This window comes from Oncorhynchus clarkii, chromosome 32, assembly GCF_045791955.1.
Source record: "Oncorhynchus clarkii lewisi isolate Uvic-CL-2024 chromosome 32, UVic_Ocla_1.0, whole genome shotgun sequence".
Classification (NCBI taxonomy): Eukaryota; Metazoa; Chordata; class Actinopteri; order Salmoniformes; family Salmonidae; genus Oncorhynchus; species Oncorhynchus clarkii.
Window position 1 is genome coordinate 965484 of NC_092178.1, and position 20115 is coordinate 985598.

At 40.3% G+C, this 20115-nt stretch overlaps 1 protein-coding gene across 1 annotated transcript in view; it reads left to right on the forward strand.

Moving 5' to 3' along the window:
• The window catches only part of LOC139391599 (regulating synaptic membrane exocytosis 2b), a 316232-nt gene that overhangs the window by 138416 nt on the left and 157701 nt on the right, over positions 1-20115 (forward strand). The window contains exons 6-9 of the mRNA XM_071138971.1: positions 2509-2555; positions 5630-5739; positions 9462-9592; positions 18932-19103. Coding sequence (XP_070995072.1) covers positions 2509-2555; positions 5630-5739; positions 9462-9592; positions 18932-19103 — 460 coding nt within the window. The remainder of the gene's footprint in view (positions 1-2508; positions 2556-5629; positions 5740-9461; positions 9593-18931; positions 19104-20115) is intronic.

The following is a 20115-nucleotide window of genomic DNA, read 5'->3' on the forward strand; positions in this document are numbered from 1 at the left end:
GGGGGGGGGGCGCCAACCCAGAAAGGATGACCACATCAGTGACTCAACCCACTCAGGTGACGCACCCCCTCCAGGGACGGCATGAGAGAGCCCCAGTAAGCCAGTGACTCAGCCCCTGTAATAGGGTTAGAGGCAGAGAATCCCAGTGGAAAGAGGGGAACCGGCCAGGCAGAGACAGCAAGGGCGGTTCGTTGCTCCAGAGCCTTTCCGTTCACCCTCCCACTCCTGGGCCAGACTACACTCAATCATATGACCCACTGAAGAGATGAGTCTTCAGTAGAGACTTAAAGGTTGAGACCGAGTTTGCGTCTCTGACATGGGTAGGCAGACCGTTCCATAAAAATGGAGCTCTATAGGAGAAAGCCCTGCCTCCAGCTGTTTGCTTAGAAATTATAGGGACAATTAGGAGGCCTGCGTCTTGTGACCGTAGCGTACGTGTAGGTATGTACGGCAGGACCAAATCAGAGAGATAGGTAGGAGCAAGCCCATGTAATGCTTTGTAGGTTAGCAGTAAAACCTTGAAATCAGCCCTTGCTTTGACAGGAAGCCAGTGTAGAGAGGCTAGCACTGGAGTAATATGATAAACATTTTTGGTTCTAGTCAGGATTCTAGCAGCCGTATTTAGCACTAACTGAAGTTTATTTAGTGCTTTATCCGGGTAGCCGGAAAGTAGAGCATTGCAGTAGTCTAACCTAGAAGTGACAAAAGCATGGATTAATTTTTCTGCATCATTTTTGGACAGAAAGTTTCTGATTTTTGCAATGTTACGTAGATGGAAAAAAGCTGTCCTTGAAATTGTCTTGATATGTTCTTCAAAATAATCCAGAGTAACGCCGAGGTCCTTCACAGTTTTATTTGAGACGACTGTACAACCATTAAGATTAATTGTCAGATTCAACAGAAGATCTCTTTGTTTCTTGGGCCCTAGAACAAGCATCTCTGTTTTGTCCGAGTTTAAAAGTAGAAAGTTTGCAGCCATCCACTTCCTTATGTCTGAAACACATTCTTCTAGCAAGGGCAATTTTGGGGCTTCACCATGTTTAATTGAAATGTACAGCTGTGTGTCATCCGCATAGCAGTGAAAGTTAACATTATGTTTTCGAATAACATCCCCAAGAGGTAAAATATATAGTGAAAACAATAGTGGTCCTAAAACGGAACCTTGAGGAACACCGAAATTTACAGTTGATTTGTCAGAGGACAAACTATTCACAGAGACAAACTGATATCTTTCCGACAGATAAGATCTAAACCAGGCCAGAACTTGTCCGTGTAGACCAATTTGGGTTTCCAATCTCTCCAAAAGAATGTGGTGATCGATGGTATCAAAAGCAGCACTAAGGTCTAGGAGCACGAGGACAGATGCAGAGCCTCGGTCCGATGCCATTAAAATGTAATTTACCACCTTCACAAGTGCCGTCTCAGTGCTATGATGGGGTCTAAAACCAGACTGAAGCATTTCGTATACATTGTTTGTCTTCAGGAAGGCAGTGAGTTGTTGCGCAACAGCCTTTTCTAAAATTTTTGAGAGGAATGGAAGATTCGATATAGGCCGATAGTTTTTTATATTTTCTGGGTCAAGGTTTGGCTTTTTCAAGAGAGGCTTTATTACTGCCACTTTTAGTGAGTTTGGTACACATCCGGTTGGATAGAGAGCCGTTTATTATGTTCAACATAGGAGGGCCAAGCACAGGAAGCAGCTCTTTCAGTAGTTTAGTTGGAATAGGGTCCAGTATGCAGCTTGAAGGTTTAGAGGCCATGATTATTTTCACCATTGTGTCAAGAGATATAGTACTAAAACACTTGAGCGTCTCTCTTGATCCTAGGTCCTGGCAGAGTTGTGCAGACTCAGGACAACTGAGCTAACTGAGATAACATCCCAGCTTCTGTCCCTAAGCTCCACAGATAACATCCCAGCTTCAGTCTTTCAGCACCAGAGAAAACACCCCAGTCTCAGTCTTTCAGCACCAGAGATAACATCCCAGCTTCAGTCCCTCAGCTCCACAAATAACATCCAAGCTACAGTCCCTCAGCTCCACATATAACATCCCAGCCTCAGTCCCTCAGCTCCACAGATAACAACCAAGCTTCAGTTGCAAAGCTCCACTGATAACATCCCAGCTTCAGTCCCTCAGCCTCAATAATAACCTCCCAGCTTCAGTCCATTAGCGCCACAGGTAACATTTCAGCACCCCTCCCTCTGCTGCAGAGATAACATCCCAGCTTCAGTCCATTATATCTACAGATAACATCCCAGCTTCAGTGCCTCAGCTCCACAGATAACATCCCAGCTTCAGTTCCTCAGCTCCACAGATAACATCCCAGCTTCAGTTCCTCATCTCCACAGATAACATCCCACCTTAAGTCCCTTGTCTCCACAGATAACATCCCAGATTCATTCCATTAGCTCCAGAAATAACATATTTGACTAGAGAGAGGGCATTAACAGTAATGTATCTGTGAAGATGTCTCTTGCTTCATAATGTTGGGGTTCTGTTTATTTCCCAGAGATTCTTCCAGTATCTCAGAGAGCACACATGGACAACTTGAATCAAGTGAGTGGTGACATCATACATTCATTATCATGACATCAACAATGCCTACATCTGGATGTAGTGTAGCTCTTAGCTTTTACTAAATTACACAATGATTCAAAGAAATCTGAGGCGATGTGCCCTAGTAGGAAGACCACTTTGTGCAGCTCACCCTGCACTATCAAGTCTACTTCTGATACGCTTCTCAGGAAAGCATTAAAAACAATCAAGCAACCCAGAAAAGTGCTAAAAATAGGCCATATTAACATATGCAGCCTGAGAAACAAGGTCCATGAAGTCAATAACTTTCTTGTAACAAATAACATGCATATTCTGACTATCTCTGAAACTCACCTAGACTATACCTTTGATGATACAGTGGTAGCAATACAAGGTTATAACATTTACAGAAAAGACGGAAATGCCAACGGGGGCGGTGTTGCGGTCTATATAAAGAACCACATTCCTTTAAAGCTTAGAGACAATCTAATGTTAAATAATGTTCTCACGTATACTCCCTCTCTGGCCTCTAGGTCACCAGACAGCTGATTATTACGCACACCTGTCACCATCGTCACACGCACCAGCGCTTATTGACACTCACCTGGACTCCATCTATATATGTCACTCCATTTGGTTCCTTCCCCAGGCGTTATTGTTTCTGTATCTGTTTCATGTCGCTGTTTCTTCCCGACTCTCAGCGTACAGCTTTACAAAATAACGCCTCACCAAAGGGAAGCATCAGGGAGTGTTTTTAGTTTTCGTGTTGGAAGTGACGTTGGGTCTGGGTTCCGCTGCCAGAGCAACCAAGGATGCCTCAGCCGGCTCTTTAGGCTTTCATGTCTAAGCCGGTACATCGGGGTGTCAAGAACATTTGAACATCTTGACCACGTTCTGTTATAATCTCCACCCGGCACAGCCAGAAGAGGACTGGCCACCCCACATAGCCTGGTTCCCCTCTAGGTTTCTTCCTAGGTTTTGGCCTTTCTAGGGAGTTTTTCCTAGCCACCGTGCTTCTACACCTGCATTGCTTGCTGTTTGGGGTTTTAGGCTGGGTTTCTGTACAGCACTTTGAGATATCAGCTGATGTACGAAGGGCTATATAAATACATTTGATTTGATTTGAAGACTCGGTTGGCAGGTCAAGCGTCTGTTGCCGAGTCTACCGAGGATGCCTCAGATAGCTTGTCAGGCTTCCATGCCTTAGCTAGCTCGTCAGGTTTTCAAAACTCGGTAGGCTCCGCAGGCTCTGCAGCTCCCCAGCCACAGCTGGCTTGCCAGGCTCCGGCACTTAAGGCTGCTCGTCAGGTTCCTTTGCCTCTACGGAGCCGAATGGTCCGCTCTGATCCCCGGGAACGTCCCTCTGGTCGGCGTCCTGCGACTGGAGCCTTGCGTCGGAGAGGGGGTGCTGCTCCTTCTTCGGCACTCTAGGTTGCCGGGCTCCCATGCCCCAGCCGGCTCGACAGGTTCCAACGTTTCAGCAGAGGTGGCCGGTCCGCTCCTTATCCCTGGGATCGTCCCTGTTGTCGGCATCCTGCGGTTGGAGCCGCATTTCAGGAGCTGCTCATCAGTGAGGGGGTACTGTCACGTATACTCCCTCTCTGGCCTCATCGTCACACACACCAGCGCTTTTTGACACTCACACGGACTCCATCTATTTATGTCACTCTCTTTGGTTCCTTCCTCAGTCGTTATTGTTTCTGTATATCTTTTTCATGTCGGTGCGCTGTTTGTGTTTCTTCTTTTGTTCATGTTCGTTTATTTATTAAATGTATTCACTCCCTGAACTCGCTTCTCGACTCTCAGCGTACACTGTTACAACTGTTGAAGTAATATGGCTACAGGTTCATCTGCTTCACCTAAAGCCTATTATTTTTTTGTATTATTTTTTTTCTTTATCCCCCCAATTGGTTGTTGCAGTCTTGTGTCATCGCTGCAACTCCCTTAAGGACTCGGGAGAGGTGAAGGTCGAAAGCCATGCGTCCTCCGAAACACAACCCAACCCAACCAAGCCGCACTGCTTCTTGACACAATGCCCATTTAACCTGGAAGCCAGCCGCACCAATGTGTCGGAGGAAACACCGTACACCTGGCGACCATGTCAGTGTGCATTGTGCCTGCCCCGCAACAGGAGTCGCTAGTGGCCGATGGGTCATCCCTGCCGGCCAAACCCTCCCCTAACCCGGACGACACTGGGCCAATTGTGAGCCGTCCCATGGGTCTCCCGGTCACAGCCGGCTGCGACAGAGCCTGGACTCGAACCAAGAATCTCTAGTGGCACAGCCTTAGACCAGTGCGCAACTCGGGAGGCCCCTTAAAGCCCATTCTTGTGGGAAGCTGCTATAGACCACCAAGTGCAGGTGTAGGTGATATCAACAGAGAAGTACATTTTCTGGGTGATGTAAATATTGACTGGCTCTCATCAGTGCCTGCAACCTGGTTCAGGTTGTCAGTCAATCTACCAGGGTAGTTACAAACAGTACAGGAATGAAATCCTTAACATGTATTGATTACATCTTTACTAATGCTGCAGAAATTTGCTTTAAAGCAGTATCCAAATCCATAGGATGTAGTGATCACAATATTATAGCCATATCTAGGAAAAAAAGCAAAGTTCCAAAGGCTGGGCCTAATATAGTGTATAAGAGGTCATAAGTTTTGTAGTGATTCATATGTTGATGATGTAAATAATATTTGTTTGCCTGTGGTGTGTAATGAGGAGCAATCAGATGCTGCACTTCACACATTTATGAAATGTCTTATTCCAGTTCCTAATAAACATGCACCCATTAAGAAAATGACTGTAAAAACTGTTAATACCCCTTGGATTGATGAGGAATTGAAAAATGGTATGGTTGAGTGGGATGAGGCAAAGGTATGGCAAATACATCTGGCAGCCCAACTGATTGGCAAACATACTGTCAATTAAGAAAACATGTGACTTTGCTAAATAAAAATTAAATAAACTATACTATGAAACAAAGATAAATTATATAGAACCTTTATGTAAAAATAACACAATGATTGAAAGAAAACAAGCCCCTACACACCTTAACCTTTAAGTGAAAATAACACAGATTTGCTTGTGTCTGCAGGTTCGAGTTTATTTGAATCCCAGAAGATGGGTCGAGCAATATCCGTCACGTCCCCCATGAGTCCTGGGATGCTCCGCTACTCCCCACAGTGCCTGTCTGGACACGTCTCAGTAAGTAGCCATGATGTACTGCTGCTCTGTGGCCAATCACTATCACTCACCAAGGGGATTGGTTGGATCTCTTAATTAGTTAATGCTGTTCTCGTTAAGGTTTAAGCTAGTTAATGAGGATGAGGGGCCTTATGGGTGGAGGAACAACAATTTGCTATCTCTCATTTGACTGATCTAAATCAATAGACATTGTCCTAAGTTTCAAAGATATTTATTTGGTTCCCTTTTCTATAAGTTTTTGAGAGAATACAGGGCTGGTTTGGTTCCCATCTACGTATGTTATTGAGAGAATACTGGACTGGTTTGGTTCCCATCTTAATTTTTTTATTTCACCTTTATATAACCAGGTAAGCTAGTTGAGAACAAGTTCTCATTTACAACTGCGACCTGGCCAATATAAAGCAAAGCAGTGCGACAGAAACAACAACACAGAGTTACACATGGAATAAACAAGTGTACAGTCAATAACACATTAGAAAAAAAATAAAGTCTACATACAGTGTGTGCAAATGGCATGAGGAGGTATGGCAATAAATAGGCCATAGAAGAAAAGTAATTACAATGTAGCAGATTAACACTGGGGTGAAAGAAGAACAGATGATGATGAGCAGATGATGGTGTGTAAGTAGTGATACTGGTGTGCAAAAGAGCAGCAAAGTAAATAAAAACAATATGGGGATGAGGTAGGTAGATTGGGTGGGATATTTACAGATGGACTATGTACAGCTGCAGCGATCGGTTAGCTGTTCAGATAGCTGATGTATAAAGTTAGTGAGGGAAATGTAAGTCTCCAGCTTCAGCAATTTTTGTAATTCGTTCCAGTCACTGGCAGCAGAGAACTGGAAGGAAAGGCGGCCAAAGGAGGTGTTGGCTTTGGGGATGACCAGTGAGATATACCTGCTGGACCTGCTGAATGTTTTGAGTAAAGAGTCTGAATACTAATGTAAATGCAATATATATATATATATATTTTTAAAACCTGTTTTTGCTTTGTCATTATTGGGTATTGTCTGTAGGTTAATGAGGTTTTAAAAAAAATCAGAATAAGCACATTTTTAATCGCACATTGAAACAAAGCCCTATTGTCTAAGTATGTTTTATTTGACAAGATACTAAACATAAGATAGGATTGATTGTTAGAATTTATTTATATTATTTCATGAATCAAACAGTCCAAACATCAGACTAAAGCCTCAGCTAAACTTCATGTACACACAGATTGAAATCTGAGATAAACAAAGCATACATGTCGATGACACTGTCTGTCTTAAAGGGTGTTAACACAGATCTGTCTATCAGAGTGCCAGAGCTAGTCAATAGATATTCACATTCACTGACACACTTCAGCTATCTTAGGTGACATCACACACACCATGCCGGTTTGCCATACAATAATGGTCTACCTTTGGGTTAAAACATTGTTACACAGAACAAGTGTAAAATATTACTTTTGAAGGTGACTCTACTAAGGACATGGACTCATTACTTAATAACTGTATTTCGTTCATAAAGCACTTTTCACAATCCCCAAAATGTAACATTTGTATTTAAAATAAATTGTTGTGATAAAAGGAAAGTGTAACAGAACACGCTTCAGTAGTTGAACTAAAGGCAAACATGCCACATGCTGAACACTAAAAAACATACTAAAAGTCAATTTAACAGAGTTATAAATAGTGCCTTAGGAGTATATTAGCATTGGAATGAGACACTCAGGACTGTGCTTCCTAACATTAGCTAGCTAGCTAATGGAACCACAGCCAGAGATATTAGCACAGAACATGGCTACCTAGCTTACGGTCATTAGCTAGCTAACACTCAAGCTAACGTTAGCTAGCTTGAGGACAACCTATTTAATCTGAATGACCGTCAAATTCAGAATTCGTAACGTTTGTTACTTACCATTTTCAAAGTTTTCAGTCAGCCAAAAGACTATTTGTCTGTTGAAATAATGTTAGCCGTTTTCCACTCGTCAGTCACATGAGAACTAGAATACTTATTGTAGTGGACTTCACGTGCTGGTAGCGGGAGAATTAACCCATTGGCTCTGTGAAATTTCCATAGCCCAACCTGGCTGAGGTTACAGAAAACAACCTACCTATTGACCCAATGCCTGCAACCCAGCAATTGGGTCATCCAAACAACACAGCATTTTAGAGTGTAACTTACATCTCAAAGCTGTGCATGCAAGAAGACTTGACCAGTCTGCTGAACACATATTTCTCTGTCCTCAGTTTGATGGAAGGCCTGAATCTGTCTTTTTGCCTTGTAACTGATTGCTTCTAGAAAGACAGAAGGAACAACTCATGATCAAGATGAGCTAGCTACTAGTTTAAAGTAATGACAGATTTATTTGTTACAAAGAATGAATGTATGGGCTACATTTATTACAATAATACATGCATTTACTTGCTTTATCATTTATCACTCCAAAAAAGCGTTACGAGGTAGTGCACCACAAACATTTTTCCAGGGTGTTGATGAATCTTCCTCCCTAAACAGCCTCTTCCAACACCACAGGTAGGCGAAGGGTATCCATCTGCAAAAGTGAAGTTTTGCTTTGATGTCAAATTGACAAATGTTGTTCTTAGCTAGTTACCTACCTTAGCTATTGGGCTAGCTAAGATGCTAGAGAGCCGTGACACAAGCATATTGACATGCATATTGGTATTAAAAACACCAACGTATTCAGCTAAAAATATGTGTTCAGGCAAATCAGTGGTTAGCTAGCTACCTATCACATGAATTGTGCAAAAATATAATAGCTAATGTTAGCTTGCAAAATGCCAGTCAGTCAGTGGCATTGATAAATTGAAACTGGTATCAACAAAATGGGTTTCACTCTATCCTATTCAACATGACATTGCTAAATAGGCTTTTAGCTAATAAGATGTTCAAGTTTATTAGGAAGTTTCATTAATAATTAGACACTCACCGGACAACTTTGGAAGGTACTGTAGCTAGCTTTGTTTCCATTTTCCAACAGATTTTTCTAATTCCCTTGATTGGTCGAAAACGGTTACTGGTCTTGGAACTCATGTGTTCACCAGAAATGTCTTGTGGTAAATGTTGCTTCCCAGGTTAACCAAAGATTCAAATAGAATCTTGAGAGAATTGTCTGCCAGAAAAAAAACTATAGCGAACTGTTTGCCACTAATGGCAATAAATATTATTGTTGCCAAAGGTTTGCCACAGATACACCACTAGTGGCAAACATTTGCAAACTTCAACAACATTTTGTAGCACACCATTTAGTTTGCAGCAAATTTGCCACAAACTTGTGGTAAGTTTGCAGCATTAAATGTTGTTTTGTAAGGGAGCCTCTCGGTTGTGCAACTAGTGTTTTAAATCTTAGATAATTGTTTCACTTGACTATCTTTTGTTTTGCAAAAAAGGAGCAAAGCATTTTCTTTTGAGTTTTAAATAGTTTCAAAGCATGTTCTTATTAGTTTGAAATCTGAATCAAGCATTTTGAATAGTTTTCCATCGCTTATCTTTTGTTTGCAAATAAAACATCAACATCAGTCTTTGAAACCACCACCTGTGTCTAGATGCATGATATGGCTTCCAGACATTGGCTTCTAATAAACTCTTACTAAAATACATATTGGCTACTAATGTGCTGTATTGCTAGACTGCTATATGCTATGCGTTAATGTTAGACACTCCCAATACATCAGAGTTCCTCACCTCATAATAACACAACTCCACTCTCCCTCCAGGTCAAACTGTGGTACGACAAGGTGGGTCACCAGCTCATAGTCACCATCCTGGGAGCTAAAGAATTTCCTTCTAGGGAAGACGGCCGGCCCAGGAACCCCTATGTTAAAATATACCTCCTCCCCGACAGAAGGTAGGAATCAACATAATTCCATGTTTATGTCTTATACCATGGTTGTATAACTGTCTCATACCATGGTTGTATTACTGTCTGTCTTATACCATGGTTGTATTACTGTCTTAAACCATGGTTGTATTACTGTCTGTCTTATACCATGGTTATATTACTGTCATATACCATGGTTGTATTACTGTCTGTCTTATACCATGGTTGTATTACTGTCTGTCTTATACAATGATTGTATTACTGCCTGTCTTATACCATGGTTGTATTACTGTCTGTCTTATACCATGGTTGTATTACTGTCTTATACCATGGTTGTATTACTGTCTTATACCATGGTTGTATTACTGTCTGTCTTATACCATGGCTGTATACTGTCTTATACCATGGTTGTATTACTGTCTGTCTTATACCATGGTTGTATTACTGTCTGTCTTATACCATGGCTGTATACTGTCTTATACCATGGTTGTATTACTGTCTGTCTTATACCATGGTTGTATTACTGTCTGTCTTATACCATGGTTATATTACTGTCATATACCATGGTTGTATTACTGTCTGTCTTATACCATGGTTGTATTACTGTCTGTCTTATACAATGATTGTATTACTGCCTGTCTTATACCATGGTTGTATTACTGTCTGTCTTATACCATGGTTGTATTACTGTCTTATACCATGGTTGTATTACTGTCTTATACCATGGTTGTATTACTGTCTGTCTTATACCATGGCTGTATACTGTCTTATACCATGGTTGTATTACTGTCTGTCTTATACCATGGTTGTATTACTGTCTTATACCATGGTTGTATTACTGTCTTATGCCATGGTTGTATTACTGTCTGTCTTATACCATGGTTGTATACTGTCTTATACCATGGTTGTATTACTGTCTGTCTTATACCATGGTTGTATTACTGTCTTATACCATGGTTGTATTACTGTCTTATACCATGGTTGTATTACTGTCTGTCTTATACCATGGTTGTATACTGTCTTATACCATGGTTGTATTACTGTCTGTCTTAAACCATGGCTAGATTACTGTCTTTCTTATACCATGGTTTTATTACTGTCTGTCTTATACCATGGTTGTATTACTGTTTTATACCATGGTTGTATTACTGTCTGTCTAATACCATGGTTGTATCACTGTCTGTCTTATACCATGGTTGTATTACTGTCTGTCTTATACCATGGTTGTATTACTGTCTTATACCATGGTTGTACTACTGTCTGTCTTATTCCATGGTTGTATTACTGTCTGTCTTATACCATGGTTGTATTACTGTCTGTCTTATTCCATGGTTGTATTACTGCCTGTCTTATACCATGGTTGTATTACTGTCTGTCTAATACCATGGTTGTATTACTGTCAAATACCATGGTTGTATTACTTACTGTCTGTCTTATACCATGGCTATATTACTGTCTGTCTTATACCATGGTTGTATTACTGTCTGTCTTATACCATGGTTGTATTACTGTCTGTCTTATACCATGGTTGTATTACTGTCTGTCTTATTCCATGGTTGTATTATTGTCTGTCTTATACCATGGTTGTATTACTGTCTGTCTTATTCCATGGTTGTATTACTGTCTGTCTTATACCATGGTTGTATTACTGTCTGTCTATTACCATGGTTGTATTACTGTCTGTCTTATACCATGGTTGTATTACTGTCTGTCTATTACCATGGTTGTATTACTGTCTGTCTTATTCCATGGTTGTATTACTGTCTGTCTTATACCATGGTTGTATTACTGTCTTATACCATGGTTGTAATACTGCCATATACCATGGTTGTATTACTGTCTGTCTTATACCATGGCTGATTTACTGTCTGTCTTATACCATGGTTGTATTACTGTCTGTCTTATACCATGGTTGTATGACTGTCTTAAACCATGGTTGTATTGCTGTCTGTCTTATACCATGGTTGTATTACTGTCTTATACCATGGTTGTATTACTGTCTGTCTTATACCATGGTTCTATTAGTGTCTGTCTTCTACCATGGTTGTACTACTGTCTGTCTTATTCCATGGTTGTGTTACTGTCTGTCTTATACCATGGTTGTATTACTGTCTGTCTTATACCATGGTTGTATTACTGTCTGTCTTATACCATGGTTGTATTACTGTCTTTTACCATGGCTGTATTACTGTCTGTCTTATACCATGGTTGTATTACTGTCTGTCTTATACCATGGTTGTATTACTGTCTTATACCATGGTTGTATTACTGTCTGTCTTATACCATGGTTGTATTACTGTCTGTCTTATACCATGGTTGTATTACTGTCTTATACCATGGCTGTATTACTGTCTGTCTTATACTATGGTTGTATTACTGTCTTATACCATGGTTGTATTACTGTCTTATACCATGGTTGTATTACTGTCTGTCTTATACCATTGTTGTATTACTGTCTGTCTTATACCATGGTTGTATTACTGTCTTATACCATGGTTGTACTACTGTCTTATACCATTGTTGTGTTACTGCCTGTCTTATACCATGGTTGTATTACTGTCTGTCTAATACCATGGTTGTATTACTGTCAAATACCATGGTTGTATTACTGTCTGTCTTATACCATGGCTATATTACTGTCTGTCTTATACCATGGTTGTATTACTGTCTGTCTTATACCATGGTTGTATTACTGTCTGTCTATTACCATGGTTGTATTACTGTCTGTCTTATTCCATGGTTGTATTACTGTCTGTCTTATACCATGGTTGTATTACTGTCTTATACCATGGTTGTAATACTGCCATATACCATGGTTGTATTACTGTCTGTCTTATACCATGGCTGATTTACTGTCTGTCTTATACCATGGTTGTATTACTGTCTGTCTTATACCATGGTTGTATGACTGTCTTAAACCATGGTTGTATTGCTGTCTGTCTTATACCATGGTTGTATTACTGTCTTATACCATGGTTGTATTACTGTCTGTCTTATACCATGGTTCTATTAGTGTCTGTCTTCTACCATGGTTGTACTACTGTCTGTCTTATTCCATGGTTGTGTTACTGTCTGTCTTATACCATGGTTGTATTACTGTCTGTCCTATACCATGGTTGTATTACTGTCTGTCTTATACCATGGTTGTATTACTGTCTTATACCATGGCTGTATTACTGTCTGTCTTATACTATGGTTGTATTACTGTCTTATACCATGGTTGTATTACTGTCTTATACCATGGTTGTATTACTGTCTGTCTTATACCATTGTTGTATTACTGTCTGTCTTATACCATGGTTGTATCACTGTCTTATACCACGGTTGTACTACTGTCTTATACCATGGTTGTATTACTGTCTTATACCATGGTTGTAATTCCGTCTTATACCATGGTTGTATTAGTGTCTGTCTTATTCCATGGTTGTATTACTGTCTGTCTTATACCATGGTTGTATTACTGTCTGTCTTATACCATGGTTGTATTACTGTCTGTCTTATACCAAGGTTGTATTACTGTCTGTCTTATACCATGGTTGTACTACTGTCTGTCTTATACCATGGTGGTATTACTGTCTGTCTTATACCATGGTTGTATTACTGTCTGTCTTATACCATGGTTGTATTACTGTCTTATACCATGGTTGTATTACTGTCTTATACCATGGTTGTATTACTGTCTGTCTTAAACCATGGCTATATTACTGTCTGTCTTATACCATGGTTGTATTACTGTCTGTCTTATACCATGGTTGTATTACTGTCTGTCTTATACCATGGTTGTATTACTGTCTTATACCATGGTTGTATTACTGTCTTGTCTTATACCATGGTTGTATTACTGTCTGTCTTATACCATGGTTGTATTACTGTCTGTCTTATACCATGGTTGTTTTACTGTCTTATACCATGGTTGTATTACTGTCTTATACCATGGTTGTATTACTGTCTGTCTTATACCATGGTTGTATTACTGTCTGTCTTATACCATGGTTGTATTACTGTCTGTCTTATACCATGGTTGTATTACTGTCTTATACCATGGTTGTATTACTGTCTTATACCATGGTTGTATTACTGTCTTAAACCATGGCTATATTACTGTCTGTCTTATACCATGGTTGTATTACTGTCTGTCTTATACCATGGTTGTATTACTGTCTGTCTTATACCATGGTTGTATTACTGTCTTATACCATGGTTGTACTACTGTCTTATACCATGGTTGTATTACTTTCTGTCTTATACCATGGTTGTATTACTGTCTGTCTTATACCATGGTTGTATTACTGTCTGTCTTATACCATGGTTGTTTTACTGTCTTATACCATGATTGTATTACTGTCTTATACCATGGTTGTATTACTGTCTGTCTTATACCATGGTTGTATTACTGTCTGTCTTATACCATGGTTGTATTACTGTCTTATACCATGGTTGTCTTACTGTCTGTCTTATACCATGGTTGTATTACTGTCTGTCTTATACCATGTTTGTATACTGTCTTATACCATGGTTGTATTACTGTCTGTCTTAAACCATGGCTATATTACTGCCTGTCTTATACCATGGTTGTATTATTGTCTGTCTTATACCATGATTGTATTACTGTCTGTCTTATATTATGGTTGTATTCGTGTCTGTCTTATACCATGGTTGTATTTTTGTCTGGCTTATACCATGGTTGTATTACTGTCTGTCTTATACCATGGTTGTATTACTGTCTTATACCATGGTTGTACTACTGTCTGTCTTATTCCATGGTTGTATTACTATCTGTCTTATACCATGGTTGTATTACTGTCTGTCTTATTCCATGGTTGTATTACTGTCTGTCTTATACCATGGTTGTATTACTGTCTGTCTTATACCATGGTTGTATTACTGTCTGTCTTTTACCATGGTTGTATTACTGTCTGTCTTATACCATGGTTATATTACTGTCTGTCTTATACCATGGTTGTATTACTGTCTGTCTTATACCATGGTTGTATTACTGTCTTGTATTATACCATGGTTGTATTACTGTCTGTCTTATACCATGGTTGTATTACTGTCTGTCTTATACCATGGTTGTATTACTGTCCTATACCATGGTTGTATTATTGTCTTATACCATGGTTGTATTACTGTCTGTCTTATAACATGGTTGTATTACTGTCTTATACCTTGGTTGTATTACTGCCTGTCTTATACCATGGTTGTATTACTGTCTGTCTTATACTATGGTTGTATTACTGTATGTCTTATACTATGGTTGTATTACTGTCTGTCTTATACCATGGTTGTATTACTGTCTGTCTTATACCATGGTTGTATTACTGTCTTATACCATGGTTGTATTACTGTCTGTCTTATACCATGGTTGTATTACTGTCTGTCTTAAACCATGGCTAGATTACTGTCTGTCTTATACCATGGTTTTATTACTGTCTGTCTTATACCATGGTTGTATTACTGTCTTATACCATGGTTGTATTACTGTCTTATACCATGGTTGTATTACTGTCCTATATCATGGTTGTATTACTGTCTTATACCATGATTGTATTACTGTCTGTCTTATAACATTGTTGTATTACTATCTTATACCATGGTTGTATTACTGTCTGTCTTATACCATGGTTGAATTACTGTCTTATACCATGGTTGTATTACTGTCTTATACCATGGTTGTATTACTGTCTGTCTTATACCATGGTTGCATTACTGTCTGTCTTATACCATGGTTGTATTACTGTCTGTCTTATACCATGGTTGTATTACTGTCTGTCTTATACCATGGTTGTCAAATCAAATCAAATCAAATGTATTTGTCACATACACATGGTTAGCAGATGTTACGGATGGTGGTTCCTGTACAGGAACCAAATCAGCGGAAATTTCAGAGCGCCACCTATAGTACTCGATAAAACTCAAACTTTCATTAAAACACACACGCAAGATACTCAATTAAAGCTACACTCGTTGTGAATCTAGCCAACATGTCAGATTTGTAAAATGCTTTTCGGCGAAAGCATGATAAGCTATTATCTGATAGCATGCACCCCCCGAAATACCTGAACGAGACCTAAACAAAAGATTTAGCGGTAGCCGGCGCTACACAAAACTCAGAAATAAAATATAAAACATTCATTACCTTTGACGAGCTTCTTTGTTGGCACTCCTATATGTCCCATAAACATCACAATTGGGTATTTTTCCCGATTAAATCCGTCCATGTATACCCAAAATGTCAATTTATAAAGGCCGTCTGATCCAAGGAAAATTCACCTTTTCCAGACGCAACGTCACTTTTTAAAATTTAAAAAGTTGCCTATAAACTTTTACAAATCACTTCAAACTACTTTTGTAAACCAACTTTAGGTATTAATAAACGTTAATAATCGATCAAATTGATCACGGGGCGATCTGTATTCGATAGCAGCAAGTCTTGAAATCATCGTCCATTTTTTTCACTTTCATAATTTCCTGGGTGCACCCCAAGACAGGAAGTGCCTCTACAATGAAATGCCAGTACTGGCGACATCGTGCGGAAGCTGTAGGCATTGTAAGCGGGGCCTCATCTATTTTCTAATGCCGTAGACAATTCAAAGACTGGCGGATGAATATATATTTTTTTTTTTGGTGAACAGTTTTCCCTGGGATTTTTACTCCTGAACACGTTCTGTTATAGCCACAGACATGAATTAACCAGTTTTAGAAACTTCAGAGTGTTTTCTATACACACATACTTATCATATGCATATACTATATTCCTGGCATGAGTAGCAGGACGTTGAAATGTTGCGCGATTTTTAACAAAAAGTTGCGAAACGCTGCGAGAATTTGCATCATCCCTAACAGGTTGTAGCAAAATGCTTGTGCTTCTAGTTCCGACAATGCAGTAATAACCAACGAGTAATCTAACTAACAATTCCAAAACTACTACCTTATACACACAAGTGTAAAGGGATAAAGAATAAAGAGTATGTACATAAAGATATATGAATGAGTGATGGTACAGAGCGGCATAGGCAAGATGCAGTAGATGGTATCGAGTACAGTATATACATATGAGATGAGTAATGTAGTGTATGTAAACAAAGTGGCATAGTTTAAAGCGGCTTGTGATACATGTATTACATAAAGATGCAGTAGATGATATAGAGTGCAGTATATACGTATACACATGAGATTAATAATGTAGGGTATTTAAACATTATATTAAGTAGCATTGTTTAAAATTAAAGTGGCTAGTGATATATTTTACATCAATTCCCATCAATTCCCATTATTAAAGTGGCTGGAGTTGAGTCAGTGTGTTGGCAGCAGCCACTCAATATTAGTGGTGGCTGTTTAACAGTCTTATGGCCTTCAGATAGAAGCTGTTTTTCAGTCTCTTGGTCCCAGCTTTGATGCACCTGTACTGACCTCACCTTCTGGATGATAGCGGGGTGAACAGGCAGTGGCTCGGGTGGTTGTTGTCCTTGATGATCTTTATGGCCTTCCTGTGACATCGGGTGGTGTAGGTGTCCTGGAGGGCAGGTAGTTTGCACCCGGTGATGCGTTGTGCAGACCTCACTACCCTCTGGAGAGCCTTAAGGTTGTGGGCGGAGCAGTTGCCGTACCAGGCGGTGATACAGCCCAACAGGATGCTCTCGATTGTGCATCTGTAGAAGTTTGTGAGTGCTTTTGGTGACAAGCCGAATTTCTTCAGCCTCCTGAGTTTGAAGAGGCGCTGCTGCGCCTTCTTCACGATGCTGTCTGTGTGGGTGGACCAATTCAGTTTGTCTGTGATGTGTACGCCGAGGAACTTAAAACTCTGTCCCATCGATGTGGATAGGGGGGTGTTCCCTCTGCTGTTTCCTGAAATCCACAATCATCTCCTTAGTTTTGTTGACGTTGAGTGTGAGGTTATTTTCCTGACACCACACTCCGAGTGCCCTCACCTCCTCCCTGTAGGCCGTCTCGTCGTTGTTGGTAATCAAGCCTACCACTGTTGTGTCGTCCGCAAACTTGATGATTGAGTTGGAGGCGTGCGTGGCCACGCAGTCGTGGGTGAACAGGGAGTACAGGAGAGGGCTCAGAACGCATTCTTGTGGGGCCCCAGTGTTGAGGATCAGCGGGGAGGAGATGTTGTTGCCTACCCTCACCACCTGGGGGCGGCCCGTCAGGAAGTCCAGTACCCAGTTGCACAGGGCGGGGTCGAGACCCAGGGTCTCGAGCTTGATGACGAGCTTGGAGGGTACTATGGTGTTAAATGCTGAGCTGTAGTCGATGAACAGCATTCTCACATAGGTATTCCTCTTGTCCAGATGTGTTAGGGCAGTGTGCAGTGTGGTTGAGATTGTATCGTCTGTGGACCTATTTGGGCGGTAAGCAAATTGGAGTGGGTCTAGGGTGTCAGGTAGGGTGCAGGTGATATGGTCCTTGACTAGTCTCTCAAAGCACTTCATGATGACGGAAGTGAGTGCTACGGGGCGGTAGTCGTTTAGCTCAGTTACCTTAGCTTTCTTGGGAACAGGAACAATGGTGGCCCTCTTGAAGCATGTGGGAACAGCAGACTGGGATAAGGATTGATTGAATATGGCCGTAAACACACCAGCCAGCTGGTCTGCGCATGCTCTGAGTGCGCGGCTGGGGATGCCGTCTGGGCCTGCAGCCTTGCGAGGGTTAACACGTTTAAATGTTTTACTCACCTCGGCTGCAGTGAAGGAGAATCCGCATGTTTTGGTTGCGGGCCGTGTCAGTGGCACTGTATTGTCCTCAAAGCTGGCAAAAAAGTTATTTAGTCTACCTGGGAGCTAGACATCCTGGTCCGTGACTGGGCTGGTTTTCTTTTTGTAATCCGTGATTGACTGAAGACCCTGCCACATACCTCTTGTGTCTGAGCCGTTGAATTGCGATTCTACTTTGTCTCTATACTGACGCTTAGCTTGTTTGATTGCCTTGCGGAGGGAATAACTACACTGTATTCGGTCATGTTTCTGGTCACCTTGCCCTGATTAAAAGCAGTGGTTCGCGCTTTCAGTTTCATGCAAATGCTGCCATCAATCCAAGGTTTCTGGTTTGGGAATGTTTTAATTGTTGCTATGGGAACGACATCTTCAACGCATGTTCTAATGAACTCGCTCACAGAATCAGCGTATTCGTCAATGTTGTTGTTTGAAGCAATACGAAACATATCCCAGTCCAGGTTATGGAAGCAGGTTGTATTACTGTCTGTCTTATACCATGGTTGTAGTACTGTCTGTCTTATACCATGGTTTATTACTGTCTTATACCATGGTTGTATTACTGTCCTAAACCATGTTTGCATTACTGTCGCATACCAATGTTGTGTTACTGCCCTAAACTTAATGGATATGGTATTCTTCCTTCTAGTGACAAAAGCAAAAGGAGAACGAAAACGGTGAAGAAGTCCCTGGAGCCTAAATGGAACCAGACGTTCATGTACATGCCTGTCCACTGGAGGGAGTTTAGAGAGCGCATGCTGGAGATCACTCTGTGGGACCAGGCCAGGGTCAGAGAGGAGGAGAGTGAATTCATGGGAGGGGTAAGATACATTACACATTAACTTAATATTACATAACACAACATTACACAACACAACATAATACAACACAGTGTCACGCCCTGACCTGAGATATCTCTGTTTTCTTTATATTTTGGTTAGGTCAGGGTGTGACTAGGGTGGGTATGCTAGTTTTGTATTGTCTAGGGTTTTTTAATTGTCTAGGGTTTAGTAGGTCTAGGGTTTTTTGTAATCCTATGTTTGCCTGATATGATTCCCAATCAGAGACAGCTATTTATCGTTGTCTCTGATTGGGGATCATATTTAAGTAGCCATTGCCCTTTGGTGTTTGTGGGATCTTGTCTATGTGTAGTTGCCTGTCAGCACTCGTTTGTATAGCTTCACGTTTCGTTTTGTTATTTTGTTAGTTTGTTCAGTGTTCATTCTTTAAATAAATAAGAATGTACGCATACGACGCTGCGCCTTGGTCCGATCTTTATAATGAACGTGACACACAGCATAATACAACACAGCATAATATAACACAGCATAATATAACACAGCATAATACAACACAGCATAATATAACACAGCATAATATAACACAGCATAATACAACACAGCATAATACAACACAACACAATATAACACAACACAACATAATACAACACAGCATAATACAACACAGCATAATATAACACAACATAATACAACACAGCATAATATAACACAGCATAATACAACACAACACATTATAACACAACATAATATAACACAACATAATATAACACAGCATAATATAACACAGCATAAAATAACACAACATAATAAACACAACATAATATTACACAACACAACATAATATAACACAACACAATATCAGACAACATAAAATAATTAAGCATAATACAACACAATATTTTACCTTTGTTTAACTAGGCAAGTCAGTTAAGAACAAATTCTTATTTTCAATAACGGCCTGGGAACTGCCTGTTCAGGGGCCGAATGACAGATTTGTACGTTGCTAGCTCGGGGGTTTGAACTTGCTCTAACC